This window comes from Lepisma saccharinum, chromosome 4 (genome assembly GCF_977018435.1).
Source record: "Lepisma saccharinum chromosome 4, izLepSacc3.1, whole genome shotgun sequence".
Lineage (NCBI taxonomy): Eukaryota > Metazoa > Arthropoda > Insecta > Zygentoma > Lepismatidae > Lepisma > Lepisma saccharinum.
In genome coordinates this window covers 106,097-125,825 of record NC_139232.1, presented here as the reverse complement: position 1 = coordinate 125,825, position 19,729 = coordinate 106,097, and the positions used below count along the sequence as shown (strand labels likewise).

General features: G+C 39.2%; 1 protein-coding gene across 1 annotated transcript in view; it reads left to right on the top strand.

Annotated features, from left to right (window-relative positions):
- mRpL47 (mitochondrial ribosomal protein L47) overlaps positions 1–19,729 on the top strand; it is a 55,997-nt gene that overhangs the window by 1,867 nt on the left and 34,401 nt on the right. Inside the window, exon 2 of the mRNA XM_083121527.1 lies at positions 11,018–11,161. Within this exon, the coding sequence (XP_082977653.1) occupies positions 11,018–11,161 (144 nt within the window). The remainder of the gene's footprint in view (positions 1–11,017; positions 11,162–19,729) is intronic.

The window sequence follows — 19,729 nt, the reverse complement described above, 5'->3', positions numbered from 1 at the left end:
AAAACAGTTTTTCTTTGTGACGTTTCAGGAGAACACACGCTCCTTTCATCAGACATTTATTTTCATTTTGACTAAAGATACAGTTATAACAATGGTTAGTAATTTTTAAACAAAAAGAATCCGTTATATAATGGACGTTGTCAATGTTACATTGTTGTAATATAGCAACTTAACTGAAAAAAAGCAGTCTGTTGTATTTTTATTTGAGATTTTTTAAATTATGAATCCCAAATATCATCAGGTAATTCAAATTCATCATTGTTTTCACACAGTCTCTTGATGTTTTCTGTTACATTAAATTTCAAAGATGGTGGCTTACTCCATTTGTGAAAAAGAAAACTCCATACTGGATCTACATTACCATTTTCATTATTTAATTTATTCCAGTGTTCTTCTGCAATGAACGAAGCTTCCCAGACATTCAACTCTGTGTTTCCCGTTAATCTTTTTAAAAGCCTTCTCTTTTTAATCAAATGTTTCTCTTCGATGATATGAGTTGACAAACCTGTTCTTGGGTTTAGATTGATAATGTCCAAATCGTGTTCTTGCCATCTTATTGCCATTTTCCTTGCTGTTTGTCCCACATAATCCTTTGAACATGAACAACTTATATTATATATTCCTGTTCTCCTGAAACGTCACAAAGAAAAACTGTTTTCTTATGCTTGTAATAACCGTAAACTACAAGAAAATAATTCTATAATGCAAGCAATGCGTACATACAAGAAAAACTATCATTCACATTAAAATTGATCAAAATTACATTCCCGAACATCAACAACGCTACAGAAAATGATTTGCGTAAGTACTTTCTCCTGTAAATTTGAAGAAATCCGTCTCCGGTATAGTAAAGTGTTACCTTAAATAATGCATTTCTAAGTAAGATAATGCCTATTTCTTACATTTGCGAGCACTTACTGTTACTTGTTATTTCGATTCTGTAACACACATCATGGCGACAGTGTACTGGTTCATACGCGTTGTGCGAGTGTTTTGTCGGTTTATGCAGTATTGCAGCCTTGTTCACCAGAAAATTCCGGTAAATACGACCGGACACCTTTAACTCATTTATTTCCTTAATTTTACCACTGGTTCTTATCTTTTCTGCATTGCGGAACGTTCTTTAAGGTGAAGTTTTGCCTTTTTCCATAAAATAGTGTCAACTTTTCATATTACGAGTGATTATTTGTCTTCCTTGTTCTGCTTGGGTAATAGACAATATGGCATGCACTCGTCATGGATCATCGCGCCGTGCTTGTGTTTTGTCGTTTTGGAGTGGGTATGCAGTGTTTCAACCTTCTTAATCGAAAAATACCTACTTTCGTTTCCATTATGTCATCACAAACCACTGACGGATAGCCCCAAAAAAAACATTCACGATAGCCGCACAAACCATTCACAATAGCCCCACAAACCATTGGCGGATAGCCCCAAAAACCATTCACGTTAGCCCCAAAAACCATTCATGATAGCCCCAAAAACGATTCACGATAGCCCCAAAAACCATTTCTGGCAAGGTTGGGTTATGTTAGGTAAGCATAGTTAAAAAAAAGAAAAAAAATTCTCGTAAAAAAATGCACTTTTGGAAACACTGACGAGACCGTGTGACTTTCGACGCTCTTGCCATCTGCACGCACACAATGGAAACAACGGCATAATATGGCAGGCAATGCAAGTTTCTTACATAAAAAGTGATTAATTCATGTTCGGCAGCATTCAAATACGAAGTTTTTAGTTTCCCGTGAAAGAAAATACCTCCAAGAACATCCAGAATGCTAAAGAAACTCATTTCAGTAAGTACTTTCTCCTGTAAATTTGAAGAAATCCGTCCGGGCGATATCGCATATTTACCAAAATACCTGCTTTCGTGCCCGGATTTGAAATTATGCTAATACCTCACAAACCATTGACGTTAGCCCCCCAAACCATTCACGTTAGCCCCAAAAACCATTGACGTTAGCACCAAAAACCATTCACGTTAGCACCAAAAACCATTCACCTTAGCCCCAAAAACCATTTTCTGTAAGGTAAGGTAAGGTTAGTTTAGGCAAGCATAGTTAAAAAATAAAAAAATACGTCATCTATTGTGCTCTCGTGCAGAAAGCAAATGGCGGCAGCAGAAACAGCGTGTCGGACAGAGATTTTTGCAGAAAACAACATGTATTCGCATAAGAATGGATCAAAACTACATTCACGAACTTCCACAACTCTACAGAAAACAATTTCCGTAAGTACTTTCTCTTGTAAGTTTGAAGAAATCCATCGCCCCTATGCTATAATGTTACTGGTCAATGCAGTAGTATGTCTATGTGTCAATGCTACTAAAGAAAACGAACGCACAATTTAAGGGTATGAATTTCTCCCCACGTAGCAAATTTTTAAAGTTGAAGGAGCGAATTTACAATACTGGACCCTTCTCTAATTGAGGCCTCCTAATCACGAATTTGAAGTTAAAATTTGGGGGTTACTTGTAGAAATTGCAAAATAAGCGAAATTGAGTGGTCCGCGATCAGCACGATTGCTCATTATTTACAGGAAGATTTGTGTTTCCAATACTTAAGAAATGAAATATACATTTCTGATATTTCTACGACCCCAAATTTTGGTACTAAATTACTATACATTGGATAGATTTCTTCATTTTTACACAAGAAACTACATACGGTAATAACTCCCTGTAGCATCTGTCTAATATATGGAAGGTGTTTTGGGTGATGTGGGAATGTTTCTTAGTGGAAATTCATGTTCTTTGTTGTTGTACACCTTCGTACATCATCACATGTCGTGATTGTGTTTTGTTCATGTTCATTGGGTATCCAGCGTTTCGAACTATCTGTGTTTGCATCGAAAGTTAGAAACATGACGTGTCGTGGATGCGTGGTGAAATTGAGGTAAGTTTTCTGTATCCTGGAAACTGATTTCTTCAAATTTAAAAGTTGGGGCCAGGTGACTCTGGCCAATATCTAACATGCCTTTAACAGGGACTCTATAGAGGAAGCTGGGTAGCCCAAGCGGAGGCAGGGCCGCGGTAGGTCATTTACCCCAGGTGCGGAGTCCGGAATCGGTGGGAAATTTGGACTCAAAAATTTCAAACAAAAATAATATTTTAGTTTAAATTTCCCACTGATTCCGGGACAGATAGCCCCAAAAACCATTCACGGATAGTGCCACGAAACATTACAATTTTCTTCGTAAAACAATGTGAAAAAGTTTTAAAAAAAACTGGATCAGATGAGCTTTGTTCTCTGGTATTTCTTGGGTTCCGAAGGTTGAAACACTGCATAATGAATGAAAATCGACAAAACACAAGCACGACGCGCGATTATGTAGTATGTAGTGTATGCGCCATATTGTGTCTCAGGCAAGCGAAAAGATTACGAGAAAGAAGTACTCATAATGAGAAAAATTGCAATTACTTTCATCAAAAAAACATCAATACACCTTAAGGAATGTTCCGCGAATCAGATAGGTAAGTATGAATGTCATAAATTGACAAAACAAAGAAGTTATAGGTGTCTGACAAATAGTAAATTTTTACCACTACCCTTGCATGGTTTTACGACCCCAAATTTTAACTTGTTTTTGCCTAACCTAACCTTACCGAGAATGGTCAGTGGGGCTGTCCGTGAATGGTTTTGCGCTAATTGTGATAACAAACCGATAAAAAATCTTATTTTCGAAGCACTTTAACGGCAAACGTTCCTCATCGAAGACACCATTTTTGTATCCTGCAATTTTACGATCCATGCACTGTTTCCAAACTTACCTGTAATCAAATCAGTCTACATTCCTTTCTACATCGTTTCATGAATTGAAAAGTGTGGCAATGCTGTAGACAGCGTAACTAATTGCGAACGTCAATTATTCATATCAACAAATATGATTCCCATACTTGTGTACGGAGAATCATTGCGAGAATTGAAAACCTAATTTTACAACTTTTACTGGTTAATGAACAGTTTCTACACCTCACCCCAACATGTTAACCTAAGATAAACCATCACGACTAATTATTTCGTGAGTATAAGAAGTAGCATAGAAATTACAGAAGGGTCCGCTATTGTAAATTCTTGCCAAGTTGATTATTAAGCTAGATACAGTGTTTGAAAAATGTGATGAATAAGTATTTACAGAATCCCATGTTTTCCTTATGGAGAGATAACTTCAAATTCAATAACACTGTTAAGCTTTTTTTCCATGTTAATATAACATTAAAATGTTGACCAAGGCAAACTTTTATAGTGTAAAAATATACATAAAAACGTAACGTTTCCACCCTCTAACAGGGTCTTCTTCAGACGAAACTTCACAACAATAAATGAAATTTGTTGTGAAGATTTGTCTGAAGAAGATCCTGTTAGAGGGTGGAAACGTTAAGTTTTTATGTATATTTTTACACTATAAAGGTTTGCCTTGGTCAGCATTTTAATGTTATATTCAAATTCAAGTTAAATCTGTGCCTCCACGATGGCGCAGTGGTAACATCGTTGCCTTGTAATCAAGGGATCCCTGGTTCGATACCCGGTGGATGCACATGGCACAGTGGTTTGGATACCACTTTAAACTGTAGGTCCAGTCGCAATTAGCCTTACTGTGCATAAAGTGGACTTAAAACCCCAACTTAAATCAAGTTAAGAGTAAACAAATGGGAGTTTTTCTAGCACAAATATCATCTTCAATGGCTCATATACCCGATCATAGGTTTTTTCCCGCCATCGGAAGTTAGATATTCAAAATAAAATAATTCTCCCATATGCATAATGTTAAATTTCTGCCTGTCTCCAACAGCCATCCATGCACAGGCTTTACTCCTCAGCAGCTCCCCGGGGAGGGTTGTGGTGGGAGGGGTGAGAAGGGGTCTGTCTACTGGTCATCGAACTAGAAACACATGTTCGTTTTAGAGGAAAGATGCTTTTGGAGGGTCCTCCAGAGTAAACAAACTTGCAAGGTTCACGAGCCCAGATATATGTCAGAGGCCGATGAAGCTTTGGAAAGTAGGAAGGGGAGAAATAAAAGTAGACAGCAGGGAATATATTTGAGGGGAAAAGCGAATACTTGCTAATGCACAAAATGCTTCATCGAATCAAAGTCAAGGAAATACACCCCAAGTACTTATATATGGTGATAGCCATGCAAGAGGGATGGCTGAAAAGGTGAAACATAATGTTAGAGAAGTTTCTGTTAGTGGTCTTGTCAAGCCGGGCGCTAAAATTCAATAGGTCTTAAATAATGTAGAAGTCGAAGACAAAGAAAACAACTGTGTAGTGTTATTTGCTGGTGCAAATAATGTGGCCTTCAATGAAAGTAAAGATCTGGTAGATGCACTTGAAAACACACTACCCAACCTAAAAAGTAGTAAGGTCATTATGGTGAATTTACAGACTCGACATTACTTAATACCAGAATCATGTGTCAATAAATCCATAGAAGTGACAAACAAGAAGATCAAACTCGTCTTGTTTATCATTTCAAAGTTAAGGCTTCGTAGCCTTTTCTACCACTTAACCATGTTTACGTCGAAATTTGATGATATAAAAATTAGAAAACAACATTTAAACCATTACATACAAAGGTAAATATTGAAAATAAAGAAAGTGAAATATAAAATTACGAAGAAAAATTTTAAAAAAAACTTACGAGAATAAAAATCTAACCTATACTCATGAGCATACAACAAAACACACACACACACACACACACACTCAATTCATGACAGTAGTAAGGGATTTGAAATATTAAGGTGAATAAGAGTTTTCAGTGTTTTTCTGCACTTAACTGTATTCAATTTATCACTAACATATGATAAACTTGCACTAATATGCTAACTATTTGTGCCCAAAAAAAATGTTTTATTTGTTACTTAAAGATGAGTTTCGGATTTCAAGGGGTAGTGAGTTCCAAAGACGAGAAGTGGAAACGGTGAAAGATTTTGAATAAAAATTTGAGTTATGAAGGTGGATGAGTAGTTGAGTTCTTCCTCGCGATCTGGTGTCAAAGCTGTGTGATTCTGAAAGCATTGAGAATCTGCTCTAGAGATAAGCCGGTTCATTTGAACTGATTGCCCTATAGAGAAGTGTGAGGTTGTGTACCTTTCGCCGATCAATTAATTTGAGCCAATTTAGTTTCGTAAAGAAAATGGATAAATGGTCCCTATATTTCAGATCGAAAATATAGCAGACGCAGGTGTTTTGTACTCGTTGAAAATGTTGAGCGAGATCATCTGGTAGGTCGGAATAAACAGAATCGCAGTAATGGTGGAAGTGTGGAAAAACAAGTGCTTGCACCAGTTTGATTTTAATGCTAACGGGTAAAAAAATTTTGAGCCGAACAAGAGCGTGTAATGCAGCGAAGGCTCTTTTACTCGTTAAATTTATGTGATCTGACCATGAGAGATGCTGATTAAATATTACGCCTAGATTTTTGACTGTTTTACTGAATTTAATAGCTTTCCCTAAGACCATTATGGGCGGGAGGGACAAAATTTCAAACGCGGAAAGCATTTTTTGTGAACATATAATAATAGTTTGGGTTTTCGAAGGGTTAATTAGTAGCCCATGATTAGCTGAGCAAGTACTGATTTTGTTCAGATCATAATTTATATCGCGAATTGAATTTTCAATATTTTTTGGGGGAAAGGACAAATACAGCTGAGCATCAACTGCTTAGATGTGATATTTACAGTGTTCGAGTGTGTCAGATATATCGTTAATGTACAGAGAGAAGAGGAGTGGACCAAGGATGGTTCCCTGGGGGACACCGGCGCTGATTGACTGCCACGACGATTTCTCACCTGAGTTGAAGATGCATTGCTGGCATTCATTAATAACGGAACCAAGCTATGGTTGGGTCAGAGAAGTTGTACAGGAAGGATAGCTTTGATAGCAGGATGTTGTGGCCAATAGTCTGAAAAGCTTTACTAAAGTCCAGAAGTACAAGAATAGTTACTTTTTTAATGTCCATGGTGTGTCTTATGTCGTCTGTCACGTTGATGAGTGCTGTACAGGTGCTATGGTTGTCTGCAACCCGATTGGAGAGGATTCGTTAGATTATTTTGTGATAAATAAATTACACATTTGGTTACAGACAACGTGTTCAAGAGCTTTGGACAAGCCCGAAGAATACTTATCGGCTGGTGGTCGCTGGGCTCGAACTTCTTTTGTTTTCGGCAGGGGGTGAATCTTAGCCAGTTTCCAAATTAACGGGAATATGCCGAACGACTGGGAGAAATTAAAAATGCCTGTTATAGGAATGAGAATGTATGGGAGAATTTTTTTTATTAATCATCGAAACAGAGATTTCGTCTGTTCCCAGATTGGTGGGTTTTATTTTATTGAGAGCTGTCTGAACATGTTCAGACCAAATGGGTGAAAAGAAAAAAAATTGGGCGGTGCTGTGAACGGTGGTCGAAATCGTTCGTATTGTTTCTTCTCTTACATTATTGTAGAGTGTTTTTTGAACATCACTGAAATATTTCTTCAACGTTTCTATGGAGAAGTTTAATTTATTGTTCCTTTTTTTAACACTCCTAAAGTTTTCAGTTTTTCCAAATAACATCCGACTTTTTCTCATAATTTAGAAGGTTGTTCGTGAATCGAAGCTTTTCTTTCCTGACCTCTTGGTTACAACGATTTTATAATATTCTGAAACTTTCGAAACCTACACTTGCCGACTGGCTGCGATTTACGTCCCTCCGATGTTTGCCGTAGGCTCGATCCCTAGCTGCCATGAGTTGACGCAGGTTGTCCGTTAACCACTGACACGGGGGCAAGAGACGCGTTTCTTTTTCACTGGGGCATGCTTGTTAAAGTGTTAAGGAGATTCACCTGTTGTTTGAGAGTGGGTAACGTGCTGATTACGTGCCATGGGAGAAGGGCAGCGTCGGCAGATAATTGTGCATCGTTTATGTTTTTAATGTCTCTGTAACATACAAGTTTGGCTTTGTACTTGGGAATGCGCAGCTCATAAGATATAAATATTCAAATATTCTTTAACTACCTCACATATTTTGTTTGATACTTTTTTCTTGCCTAGCTCATTTAGGTGCATACCATACCAAAAATACCATGACATGATATTTTTATCTTATGAGTTGCACGTTCCCAAGTACAAGCCAAACTTGTATGTTACAGAGACATTAAAAACCTATAGTATGCACCTAAATGAGCTAGGCAAGGAAAAGGTATCAAACATAATATGTGAGGTAGTTAAAGAATATTTGATGTCCATGAATAACAAAACAAATCCTATTAAGTTGAAGTGGAACGCTATAGAGGAAAACCCATTACTCCACCTGACCACTTAAGAAAATTGAGTTGTGATATAGGTCAGGTGGACCATTCTGTACCTAGTATTAAAAACCCTACTTCACTACATTTTAACAGAATGAATGATATGGTAACTCATGTACAATCACATATAAAATAGACCAAGTTGAGATTTTATTAAATGAATGTAAACATGGTCTCAGTTCTGACAACTATACACTATTCAATATTTTTGGATACTTACTGATCTCCTTGTATACGAGGCCTAACCACAGAAGTCGATGTACAGCCGGCAGCCGACGAGAAGATCGCTGAATGAAGGGAGATGGGGCACAGAGGGAAAGGGAGGGTCAGGTTCATTTGCAGAATTTAGGGGTGGTTGGGGGTGGTCGGGGAGAAGGAAGTCTTGTTTTCTTCTTGGCGGGTCATTGTCAAGCTGACGAGAAGAGTTCTGGCGGAAGAGCACCTCCCCCACGCGAAAGAGTGGAGTCGCCTGGCAGTACGTCACACCTCTTCTGCCAGCGCTCTTCTCGTCGGCTGCCAGCTGTACTGGCATCTTTGTAAAAAATGGCATACAAGACAACAAAAGGGTATTAAATATGGATAAATATTGCATAGAAAATGTTTTAGAGGTTAGTGGTCTGCAGTTAAAATTAGTAAGCAATACTGTGAACATAAAAGTTGTCTACAGAGCCGCTAACAGTAACCCAAAATTATTTTTAAATAAATTTGGAATGATGCTAAACAAACAAACAAACATAGATTTAACACAACCTACAAATAAAGTGTGTGAGAGTGTTAATAACAAGAAATATTCTAGAGAACGAAGTTAGATAGTTCAATTTCATTGGAAATAATGCTCCATCTTCCTCCTCCATAGGTACTTGGAACTTATGTCTGCTTCAAAATAATTATTTTTTCAAAGAACATGATATTAGTGAATTTCTAAGTAAGAGTATTAGGATGGGCAACTGCCCCTCCTTGCCCCCCGTTCACACGCTTATGGACTGAAGAGCAGGTTTTGGCGACTAGACGATAGAGACTGATATGGCTGTTTGAAAATCGATACAAGACTTTCAAGACTAGTCGGTGGTCTAGTTGGTAGGGTATCTGACTGCCACTTGGGATACCCAGGTTCAATTCCCAGGGTGGGTGATGAAAGGTTGGAATTTTTCCAGCCTTGTTCCCACTTAAGACAGCTCCAGTTTTCACCCAGCCTCAAATCAGTGGTTACCTGGAGGAAACTGTGGGAGGTAAAGGTGGCCGGGGCATGGTGCTGATAACATCGCCTCCAAAGTAGCAGAGATCGAGAATATGTGGGACGCAACCCCCCACATCCCCTAAATGTGCCTTCATGGCACGGTGCTACATGCACGGGAAACTTTACTTTTGCCTTGACTTTCAAGACGAGGCCAAGGAAGAGACATGCTTCTCTAAAGACAGAAAACACAGAGACTTACTGTTCGACACTCTCGTCTCGTTGGATAGTTGGTAAATCGGAACGTGTGACTTTTGAAAAATTAGCGTAAACAAAAATAAGTTTGTCACATCTCAAAATTCAAAATTAGAACGAGAATACTCTTGAAAATAGAGACAAGGCCAAGAACAAGACAAAGTTTGCAAAATCGAGACGAGACCGAGACTTACTGTTCGAGAATGTTGCCCCGTTTGAGACTTTGGTAAACTGTAATGTAGGCTACAGTGTTTAAAAAATAGCCTGAACCATAAATATTTGATTTATTCACACATATAAAAGGATTAAAGTTAATTCCTTTCATTCCTCTGACATCCAAGGGTGCTTGCAAAATTTTTTCTCAGGGGGGTGGAGGGGGAGCAGAGTAAGATTTCATGTCTTGACCTTCAGTTATTAGGAACATATTTCACCTATAATAATTATTATTATTATTTTGCAAATCATAAAATTGTAATTGAATTCAAAATACTTTACTCACTCATATTTCATCTGAACTTCTCGGGAAAGTTCACACTTACTTCATCGACATTACCTACTACGTGTGTAGTAGTGAATGATTTTTCCTTTCTTTGCGAGCAGCAATTCATATACTGTTGTTATAGGTACAGGCTGCTACTGTCATCCACCTCATGTGAAGTGAGGAGCAGTAAGTATTTGCATTAAAATAGCATCCCAAAATGCTTTTTGCAGTTAGGTTCAGTGGGTCAGGTCAAACAGCTGTCTCCAGCATAAAAATCCCATCAAGCCACACATGAAACTCCAGTAGTAGTCCATGTCCAATTTGCTGGGACTGCTTGGGTAAGCTATTTTTTAAAATATAATTCCCCCACATGCCACATCAAACGGCAGTATGTAAACTAAATTTGCTGACCAAGGTAGTTTATTAAAAAATTAAAAACATTTTACACATAACGTTTCTTCCTCAGAATTTTGAATAAACTGTTTTGGTCAGCAAATTAATTTATTTAATATGGAAACAAGGCTTAATTGTGTTACCATTGGCAGTATGTAGTGCAGCAGTTTCGCTGTGATTGTTATGGGATTGAACCCATAACACCTGATTCTCTGTAAGCTGCACACAAAGTTACTTTGAACAAGTGTGGTAACATTTCCCATGTATGCTTCTAAGTTAACTCGCCCACTCTTTATACTGTGAAATCCACATGCAATAGGCTTGCCATCTAGGGGTGCAGTTTGAGACTAACCAAATAAGTTTTTCCATGTAATGAGTGCTTTAACATTGGTGCATATGGTGCTAATTAATAATTTTCCTTTGCAGTTTCCATTCATCAACACCACGGATGGACTTGATGGAATTTTTTGATGATAAGACGAACTGGGGAGCAAATGAAGTGAAGGTTGGTCGTTCGTGGCAGAAGGAGGAGCTGCGTATAAAAAGCAATTCTGACCTTCATAAATTGTGGTAAGTTATCAAACGAAATTTATATAATTTCTTCCTCATAGTTATTCACCAACTATATTACATATTTCTTCGTAATCAAATTACTAGAATGTGTAATGGACCTGTAGTGGTTATAAATGTAAGAGACATTGATGCTTTTTACATTATTAAGCACTACTGATATACACGTTAGCAGGGGCAGTTACTGATATTGTTGCAGTGTTGCACAACAACCGGATATTTTACAACAAAATTTCATACTTTTTGTTTGTATATTTTTTCATTTGTTTCCTGTTAAATATATTGAACATAAACAAACAATTTTGCCCTTCATTGCTTCATAAAGCAAATTCCATTATGATCTGTTAAAAAAAAGGAGGCAACCTGCAAGATTTCACAGTGTACGAGTAGACACACAGGTATGTGTTGCAAAGCCGGAGCAACGGCATGACACAGATTAGGCCTGATCTCTACAGCAAGGAGTATTGGAGTGAAGTTCAATGCTGTTCTTCCTATCCCCTGCTTCAGTCGGCTTGGTTGTTGCAATGGGTTTACAACACACCAAAGTCAGGTGACCCGTTTCGAGAGCAGCAGCGTTCGAACAGCAGCCAAGTTCTCACTGTCCTGTGTTGTAGAGGAACAGACAAAATGTCCACATTAGGCAAAGATAAATATTTTATTTTGGGGAGAATCTTAACCTAATTTAAATTATGCTTGAAACTCGTAACAATTTGATTTGATTTCTTCTTTTTTTAAATCCACTTTATGCACAGAAAGACTAATTGGGACTGGATCTGAACATTAAAGTACTTCTTATGCAATCACAAAAAACACAATTCTGCACAATATTGCTGCCGAATAAATGGAAACTTCAAATTTTGTATGATGATTATGAATTGTACTCCTCGAAAGTGTCACGTGCCACTCACATATAAAATTATAAATATATTATATACATATTTGCTGCAACCACCAACATTCTAAATCACGAGCCACCACTGCAAGTTAGTATGAAATGGGTATGGTCACAAAAAATTTTATAAATGAGTTTCTTGTGTAATACGTAGAATGAAGAGTACAAAATGTTTGATGTCAAGTAATTACTTTTTGGCAAGTCAGTGTAAAATGACAAGTACTGCCTATTCCAGCATTAGCCTTTATCAGACAGCTGGTTTCAAAGGAAACCACCCAAATTATGGCTTCCCAGACAGTGGAACCATCTTCATGTGACATCAATTAATACATAATTGCTTCAAAACTACAAATGATATTTCAATTCTATCTTTTTTGTTTGTTATTTATATAGATATGAAGGAATAATATACTGGCATTACAAAACAATATATTTATTGCTACTATTATTAAGAAACACAGTTTAAAAATGTAGACTAAAAAATGTTTCTTTTTCTAATAACATTATGGAATAGATATTTTAAATGGGCTATGTACTCTTTAGGTACAGTTTTGTGCTGATATACAGGGTGTTTGAAAAAGAAGTCCCTAGTTTTAAGTATAAATTTAATAGGGAAAGTAATGAAAACTTACATCAACGAGTACATATCATGAAAGAGGATTCCTTCAAGTTTTGTTCAATGTTAGTACACCTCAACGTGGGATCCATTTGTTGCCCTGCACACGTCGAGACGATATTCCACTTCTCGCCACGTATTCACCAACATTTCAGGTGTAACTGTCCCAACCGCAGCGACGATTCTTTCCCGTAAATGATTGATGTCTCTGATCCTAGCACTGTACACATTTTTTATGTGGCCCCAAAAGAAAAAGTCCAGTGGGGTTAAGTCTGGGCTTCGTGGTGGCCAAGGTATTGGGCCAGCCCTGCCTATCCACCTTCCTGGAAAGCGAGTGTTAAGAACCGCACGCACCTGTTTACTGTAATGAGGTGGGGCGCCATCTTGTTGGAAAAACACAAGCCCCTTTTCCGCCTCAATATCGTCCATTTGGGGAAAGACGTACTCTGTCAACATGTCATGGTAAACATCCCCGTTTATTGTTTTTTCTACAAAAATGAAAGGACCAACCACACGATCTTCCATCAAACCGCACCAGACATTAAGTTTGGGAGAGTCACGTTGATGCTGAATAACTTCATCTGGATGCTCTGCCCCCCAAATTCTACAATTATGACGATTAACTGTTCCACTGACATGAAATGTAGCCTCGTCAGAAAAGAGAATGTTTGGTAAAAAATTGTCATCATCATCAATTCTGTGTAGAAAGTCAACAGCAAACTCATACCTTTGGATTTTATCAGTAGGTTTCACTTCATGTAACAGTTGCAATTTGTAGGTGCGCAACTGTAGTCTTTTACGAAAAACATCATACACTGTACCTTTAGGCACTCCTAATTGTAGACTACGTCTGGCCAATGACTTCTTCGGGCTCCGAACACACGAAACACGGATCTGTTCAACAACATCTTCGGAAGTTCTCGGTCTACCTGGTGATTTACCTTTTAAAACACTACCGGTTTCCTTGAAAGACTTTAGCCAATGACGGATAGTTTTTGCTGTAGGTGGTTCACCACCATACTGACGTCTAAAATTACGTTGCACTGTTATAACTGACTCAGTTTTCACAAACCAAATAACACACTGCGCTTTCTGTTGCGGAGTACACATTGTTGCTGAGTTGCTCTGCACTACACGAACGCCGGAACTGAACTGAGGGAACAAAGGAAAAATCACAGCACTGGTGCCGTCTTAAGGTCAAGCAGACCTACCAACTGCAAGGGTGCCAAACTTGGAGAGTTGATGAATCAAACACCACAAACTAGAATACTGTGTGTCACTTTGTACAGATTCTAGGACACATTAAAACTAGGGAGTTATTTTTCAAACACGCTGTATTTTAAATTTACATGCAATAATGGAAACAAATGAACATGTTCACAATTGCGACAATGAAGGGGTCAGTGGGAATCAAAATTTTCAAAATTACCCATAAATTAGGATATTCTGCGGTGGTGCATATTTTTAGTTTATTCCAGGGACGTCGTTAGGGGGGGGGGCACATGGGGGCACTGGCCCCGGCAAACGTCCACGTGGCCCCGGGAAAATGTTCTGTATTTGCTGGAAATTTTACTTTGATGACAAATATTGCAAAATACAGTGCGTCCATTTCGATCTTCAGCCGAGAGATCGGGAGAAGCGTGGCGGGCGGCGCTGACGGAGATGCCGACATTTGCAGCCTGTAATGCGCGCTTATTTTTATGGACATATGCAGACATTTATATAAATATTGCAAAACGAGCACTAACCTGTGTTATAATTTATCATCTGTAATTCATCCAAGTTCTGCCCTTATATACACAAAAAAAATACGCTTTAGAAACAATGTTAAGAGCCACAGATAATGAAACCTTTTAATCATAGTTTTGACCAGTAACGTCCTGCTTAAGTTTCCTTGAAAGAGTTTTGTGCCGATGGGGATCGTTTGTAGGTTTCGAATGTGCAACACTGCATCAAGATTACGCTGTCGACGAAACCGTTAAAAGTCAATGGTGTTCGTGAGCTTCCTTGCAATCCGAAATCTCCGAGCTCGAGTTTTTTGTTCCTTCGCGACAGAGCTGTGAAAATAGTGGTGAGCAGATGTAAACCAAGAGCGTGTTAATTTCGTACTGTGCGCAAGAGTGTTATTCTTGGTTACTTGCCGTTACTTGTTTGTGTTATTGCAGTGTGTATATGTGTTGTGTCAGTGAGACGATTGGAATGCCAGCCGCAAGGCTCACTTTACGAGGGGGGCTGATAAGTTCTCGGCCCGGCCCAGAAGGACTTTAGCTACAGGCATGAACGTTTCAGGCTATTCCACGTATTCTCCTCGAAGGTCTACACACTTGGCACTTTGTTGCTCCAACTTCTCTAACCCCTCCGAAAAAAAAAAGATTTATCCTGGTCTGCAAAAAACTCTTCGGCAGCTGCTATAACCTCGTTATCACTTCTAAATTTCTGTCCTTTCAGAACTTTTTCAGTCTAGGGAAGAGATAATAATCAGAGGGCGCAAGATCTAGTGAGTAAGGTGGGTGGTCAATGCACTGAAACCCTAGGTCCTTCAGAAAGTCCATTGTTCTTCCAGAGCCTTGTGAACGGGAGCATTGTCCTGCAGAAACATCACACTTCTTCTCAATTTTCCCCGGCGCTTTTCTTTAATAGCGTCCTTTAACTTAGCCAGAAGACTGCAGTAATACTCTGATGTTATTTATGGTTTGTTCCTTTGGAAGGTAGTCTGATAACAAAACACCATTCTTATTCCAGAATATTGAGGCAACCAGACCTGAGGACCTCTGTGCTTTGAATTTCTTTGGCTGGGAGATCCTCAGTGGCGCCACTCGCATGATTGCTGTTTGGTCTTAGGATAAAAGTAGTGGAACCAACTTTCATTCTGGGTAACAAGCCGATTCAAAAAATCGTCCTTAGAGTTCGCAAAATACCGCAAAATCACCTGAGAAATTGCCACACGTTTGCGTTTCTCATCGGCGTTCAAACGTTTAAGCACCCATTTCATCCTAGTCTATATGACACGTTCTTTGGATATGTGCAAGGTCTCAGCTATCGCTTGAAGACAAATTCGTCTGTTACTCAAAATCAGGTCATGAACCTCATCCACTTTTTCCAGAATTCACACTGACACTGGCCTCCCACACCTTTCACCGTCTTCTGTGGAAAAATCACCACTAGTGTTGCCCACGAGACGAGACTTTGGCCTGTCTCGTCTTGTGGAAATGCTGTCTCGTCTCGAAAATATTATATTGTCTCGGGGCACATGGTCAGTCTCGTCTCGTCTCGAATTTTTAAAAGCCTGTCCCATCTCGTCCCGTGGACAACACTAACGCTAATCACTACGCTTAAAGTTTGAGCACCATTTCTTCACAGTGGAGTGTGAAGGTCAATGTACAGCCAATGTGTCTAGCATGCCACCAGGGATTTCCTTCGGTGACTTCAATGGCCTGTAAAGGAAAAAACGTTAGTGATACGATCATCCCAGCTGGCACTTAAACTTCCAAAAGATCAATGGTTCAAATGCAATGCATGATTTCAGGATGACATGTGCGGAAGGGGGTCAGGCCGAGAACTTATCAGCCCCCCTTGTAGAACAAATAATTTTTATGTATAACACTTACGTGAAAACAGACTCGTGTCGAGACGTGTGTAGGCAATTTGTACAGAAATTCCCAGGCGTTTCACATCCACATAGAGATACGGTTAGACATCTTGTCCTTAAATTACGAGAAACTGGATCATTAAATTGTAAAACACCTAAGCAAAAGCGACGCATTCTAACCGAAGTAAAACTCGATGAAATTGGTGCAGCGTTAGAACGTTCTCCTCTACGCAGTGTTTCACAGGAGATGGGCGTGTCAAAATCATCAGCACATACAGCCACTAAGCTATTAAAATTAAAACCGTACAGAGTTTCTATAGTGCGAGAATTACGGCCCCCTGACAACGTAAGTAGAGTAAATTTCTGTAATTGGGTTTTACAGAATATTGTAGATGGTATTGTTGATCCACAGTTAATATTTTTTTCGGATGAGGCATGGTTTCACTTGCGTGGTCATGTTTGTTCACAGAACAATAGATACTGGAGCACTGAAAATCCCCGAATAATACACGTAGTTCAGTTACATGATGCAAAAATTGGTGTGTGGTGTGCTGTAAGTGCAAAAAGATTAATAGGGCCTATATTTTTTGAAGACACAATAAATTGAGAGAGGTACCGCACTCAAATACTTGCACCGATTTTTCAGTTGTTATCAGATAATGAGAGACAATATGGGTATTTTCAACAAGATTCGTCCACAGCCCATACCGCCGCTGATTCTTTGGACGCTATAAGGGAGGTGTTTGATGACAGAATAATTTCTAGAGGTTTATGGCCTTGATGTTCGCCAGATTTTACCATATGGTACTATTATTTGTGGGGAACCTTAAAAAATAGAGTCTACCGAAATAACCCTCATAGCATCGACGAACTAAAAGACAATATAAGGGGAGAACTTGGAAGAATTATGGAAGAAGAACTTTTGCGTGTGTATCAAAATTTCATCAAAAGATGCCAGGAATGTGTGAATGTAGGTGGACATCAGTTTGAACAACTCTTATAACACAGGTTAGTGCTCGTTTTGCAATATTTATATAAATGTCTGCATATGTCCATAAAAATAAGCGGGCATTACAGGCCGCAAATGTCGGCATCTCCGTCAGCACCGCCCGCCACGCTTCTCCCGATCTCTCGGCTGAAGATCGAAATGGACGCACAGTAATTCTTCAGTAAATTTTGCTTGCAGTTTGAAACACTTCAGTTTTCAGTAGCACGAACCCAAGCAAGGCATTTCTTTTTTATTTCCCTGTTTCTTGCTTGTTGAACACAAACAGATGTATTGGGAGGGGATGCAGTTAATGGTTTTTTGGTCCGCCCCAGTCAGGGAAGTCTGAGGCTTATTGAAAATGCACTTTTCCTCCCTGCTGCACACCAGATCCAGGATCCCCCCAAAACCCGCACTTTCTCTTCATCTGGCCCTGCACTGGCTCCATGGGTGCCGAAACGACGACATAAACAGGAAGATTTAGCTACGGGTGGCTAGAATTTTCTGGGTTAATTATTTTATGGTTCAGAAAAGATATCCCCATGCGTTTCAAATTCCAAGAACAGAATTCTATTGCTTGTCCCTTTTTCGGCGCGGGAATGAATGAATGACATTGCGGTTCTTCTCACATGCACTCAACCCTCCTGCTAATGACCTGCCCTGCAAAGGAGGGGAAATGCCACTTTCTGAAAATTCGGAGAAACATCGAAGCAGTCGGTTCATCTGTTGATTTAGTGGACAGTTGCTATCTGTTAGATAGTTTGAAGTAGGATTTGTGGCAGATTTGTGCTCCGACCGGTGCTAAACTTCTGTAAATGCGAGAAGATACTGTAGTATCACAAAGTGTTTGTGATCTCGTTATCCTACATCGCGAGTAATATGTCGAATGAGAAGCTCCCAGATTGTCTTCCTATGGAGACAATGGATCAGGATCGACCAAATATCCAACATCATGGCATCCTAAAAGAGAGTCAGACTACCACACAAGATCCTGGGTTCGGTTCCCAGGGTGGTTGATCTCATGTATAATGAAGAATAAACCACGTTTCAATTAAGGAAGGAAACTAGGTATGTAGCAATTGTTTTTACAGCCGGCTGCATGCTCTATAAGTATTATGTTACAAAATGTGTATATATCTGACTTTCTGTGATTTTTCTTCATTTAGCCTCCACCTGCAAATGCGGAAGATGCTGCTGCTTAGGTAGCTAGGTTGGCTAGACATACAAATATAATTAATCCCTAGTCATACAGCGAATAATACTTATAATATAATCATGAGCTATGGAGAAGCAAATAACTTATCAAGCATTTTCTGTTTCTATTTATAGTGCAGTGGTTAACAAGGTGCATTACTATGCCAGGGGTCCTGGGTTCGAATCCCGGACTGGGCGTGTGTGTTCTTTGTGATGGTCTTCTCATCAATTTCACGTCACTCATTTTCATCTTCATCTTCACGATTAGCCAAAAAGTGTAAGAAAAGCGAAGTAAAATAAACCAAATCAATCATTTATATATTTCTATATTACGTCGCTTTTCTACCTCTTGGGTTAAATGCGACGATGAGGATGAATGATGAGCCGAAGGAAGGGCGATGGGACAGATATGATACAACCATACCTGTCCAATGTCCGAACCTTACACTCAGTGGAATTCTTAAGAAAAACTGTAAAAGTAGGGTGAAAAGATGCATAAAAAGTCATGTTTAGTTCTTCTAAAACATTCCAATTATCGAGTTCCGTGTTTTAAGTCCACTGTATGCACAGTAAGCCTAATCGGGAATCCGAAGCACTATGTGCCTCCACCGGGTATCGTACCCCGGACCCCTTGATTACAAGGCGGCGACGCTACCACTGCGTCATCGAGGAGGTCGAAAAAAACTTGCAATTAGTCAGTAAAATTAATATTGAGGGACAAGGCCTGCGAAGAGTTCTTTCATTCGGTTGCGCGTGGTCATCACATCTAGTCCCATAGTTTCGAGAGCAGAATTTGCTTCTATCACTTTCAAGTACTTCCCAAATTGTCTTCACGATGTTGGAACAGCAAAGAAATTTTGGAACTAATACAAGCAGGCACATACCCAGGGAAGGGGCTCGGAGGCTGCAGTCCTTTCCCGAAATCCTACAAATATCTGATTTTAATAATGTGTAGTAGTAATTAAATTTACTTCATTAACAGGATTAATGTATATGGTAAGTTGCAATGTTCCAAGAAATTCATCTTCAGCCCATTTACCCCTCCCCCAGACCTTTTCGTCTTTAGATGGCGGCTGCCGATAAGGGATAAGTCCCTTCCGAAATCAAATTCTGGCTACCGGCCTGACCACAAGGGATCGAACCTTGAACCTTTCGATTGATTGATTAGAACTGGTGATTTAAGTCCACTTTATGCACAGTAAGGCTAATCGGGACTGGACCTACAGTGTAAAGTGGGATCCGAACCACTATGAGCATCCACCGGGTATCGAACCCGGAACCCCTTGATTGCA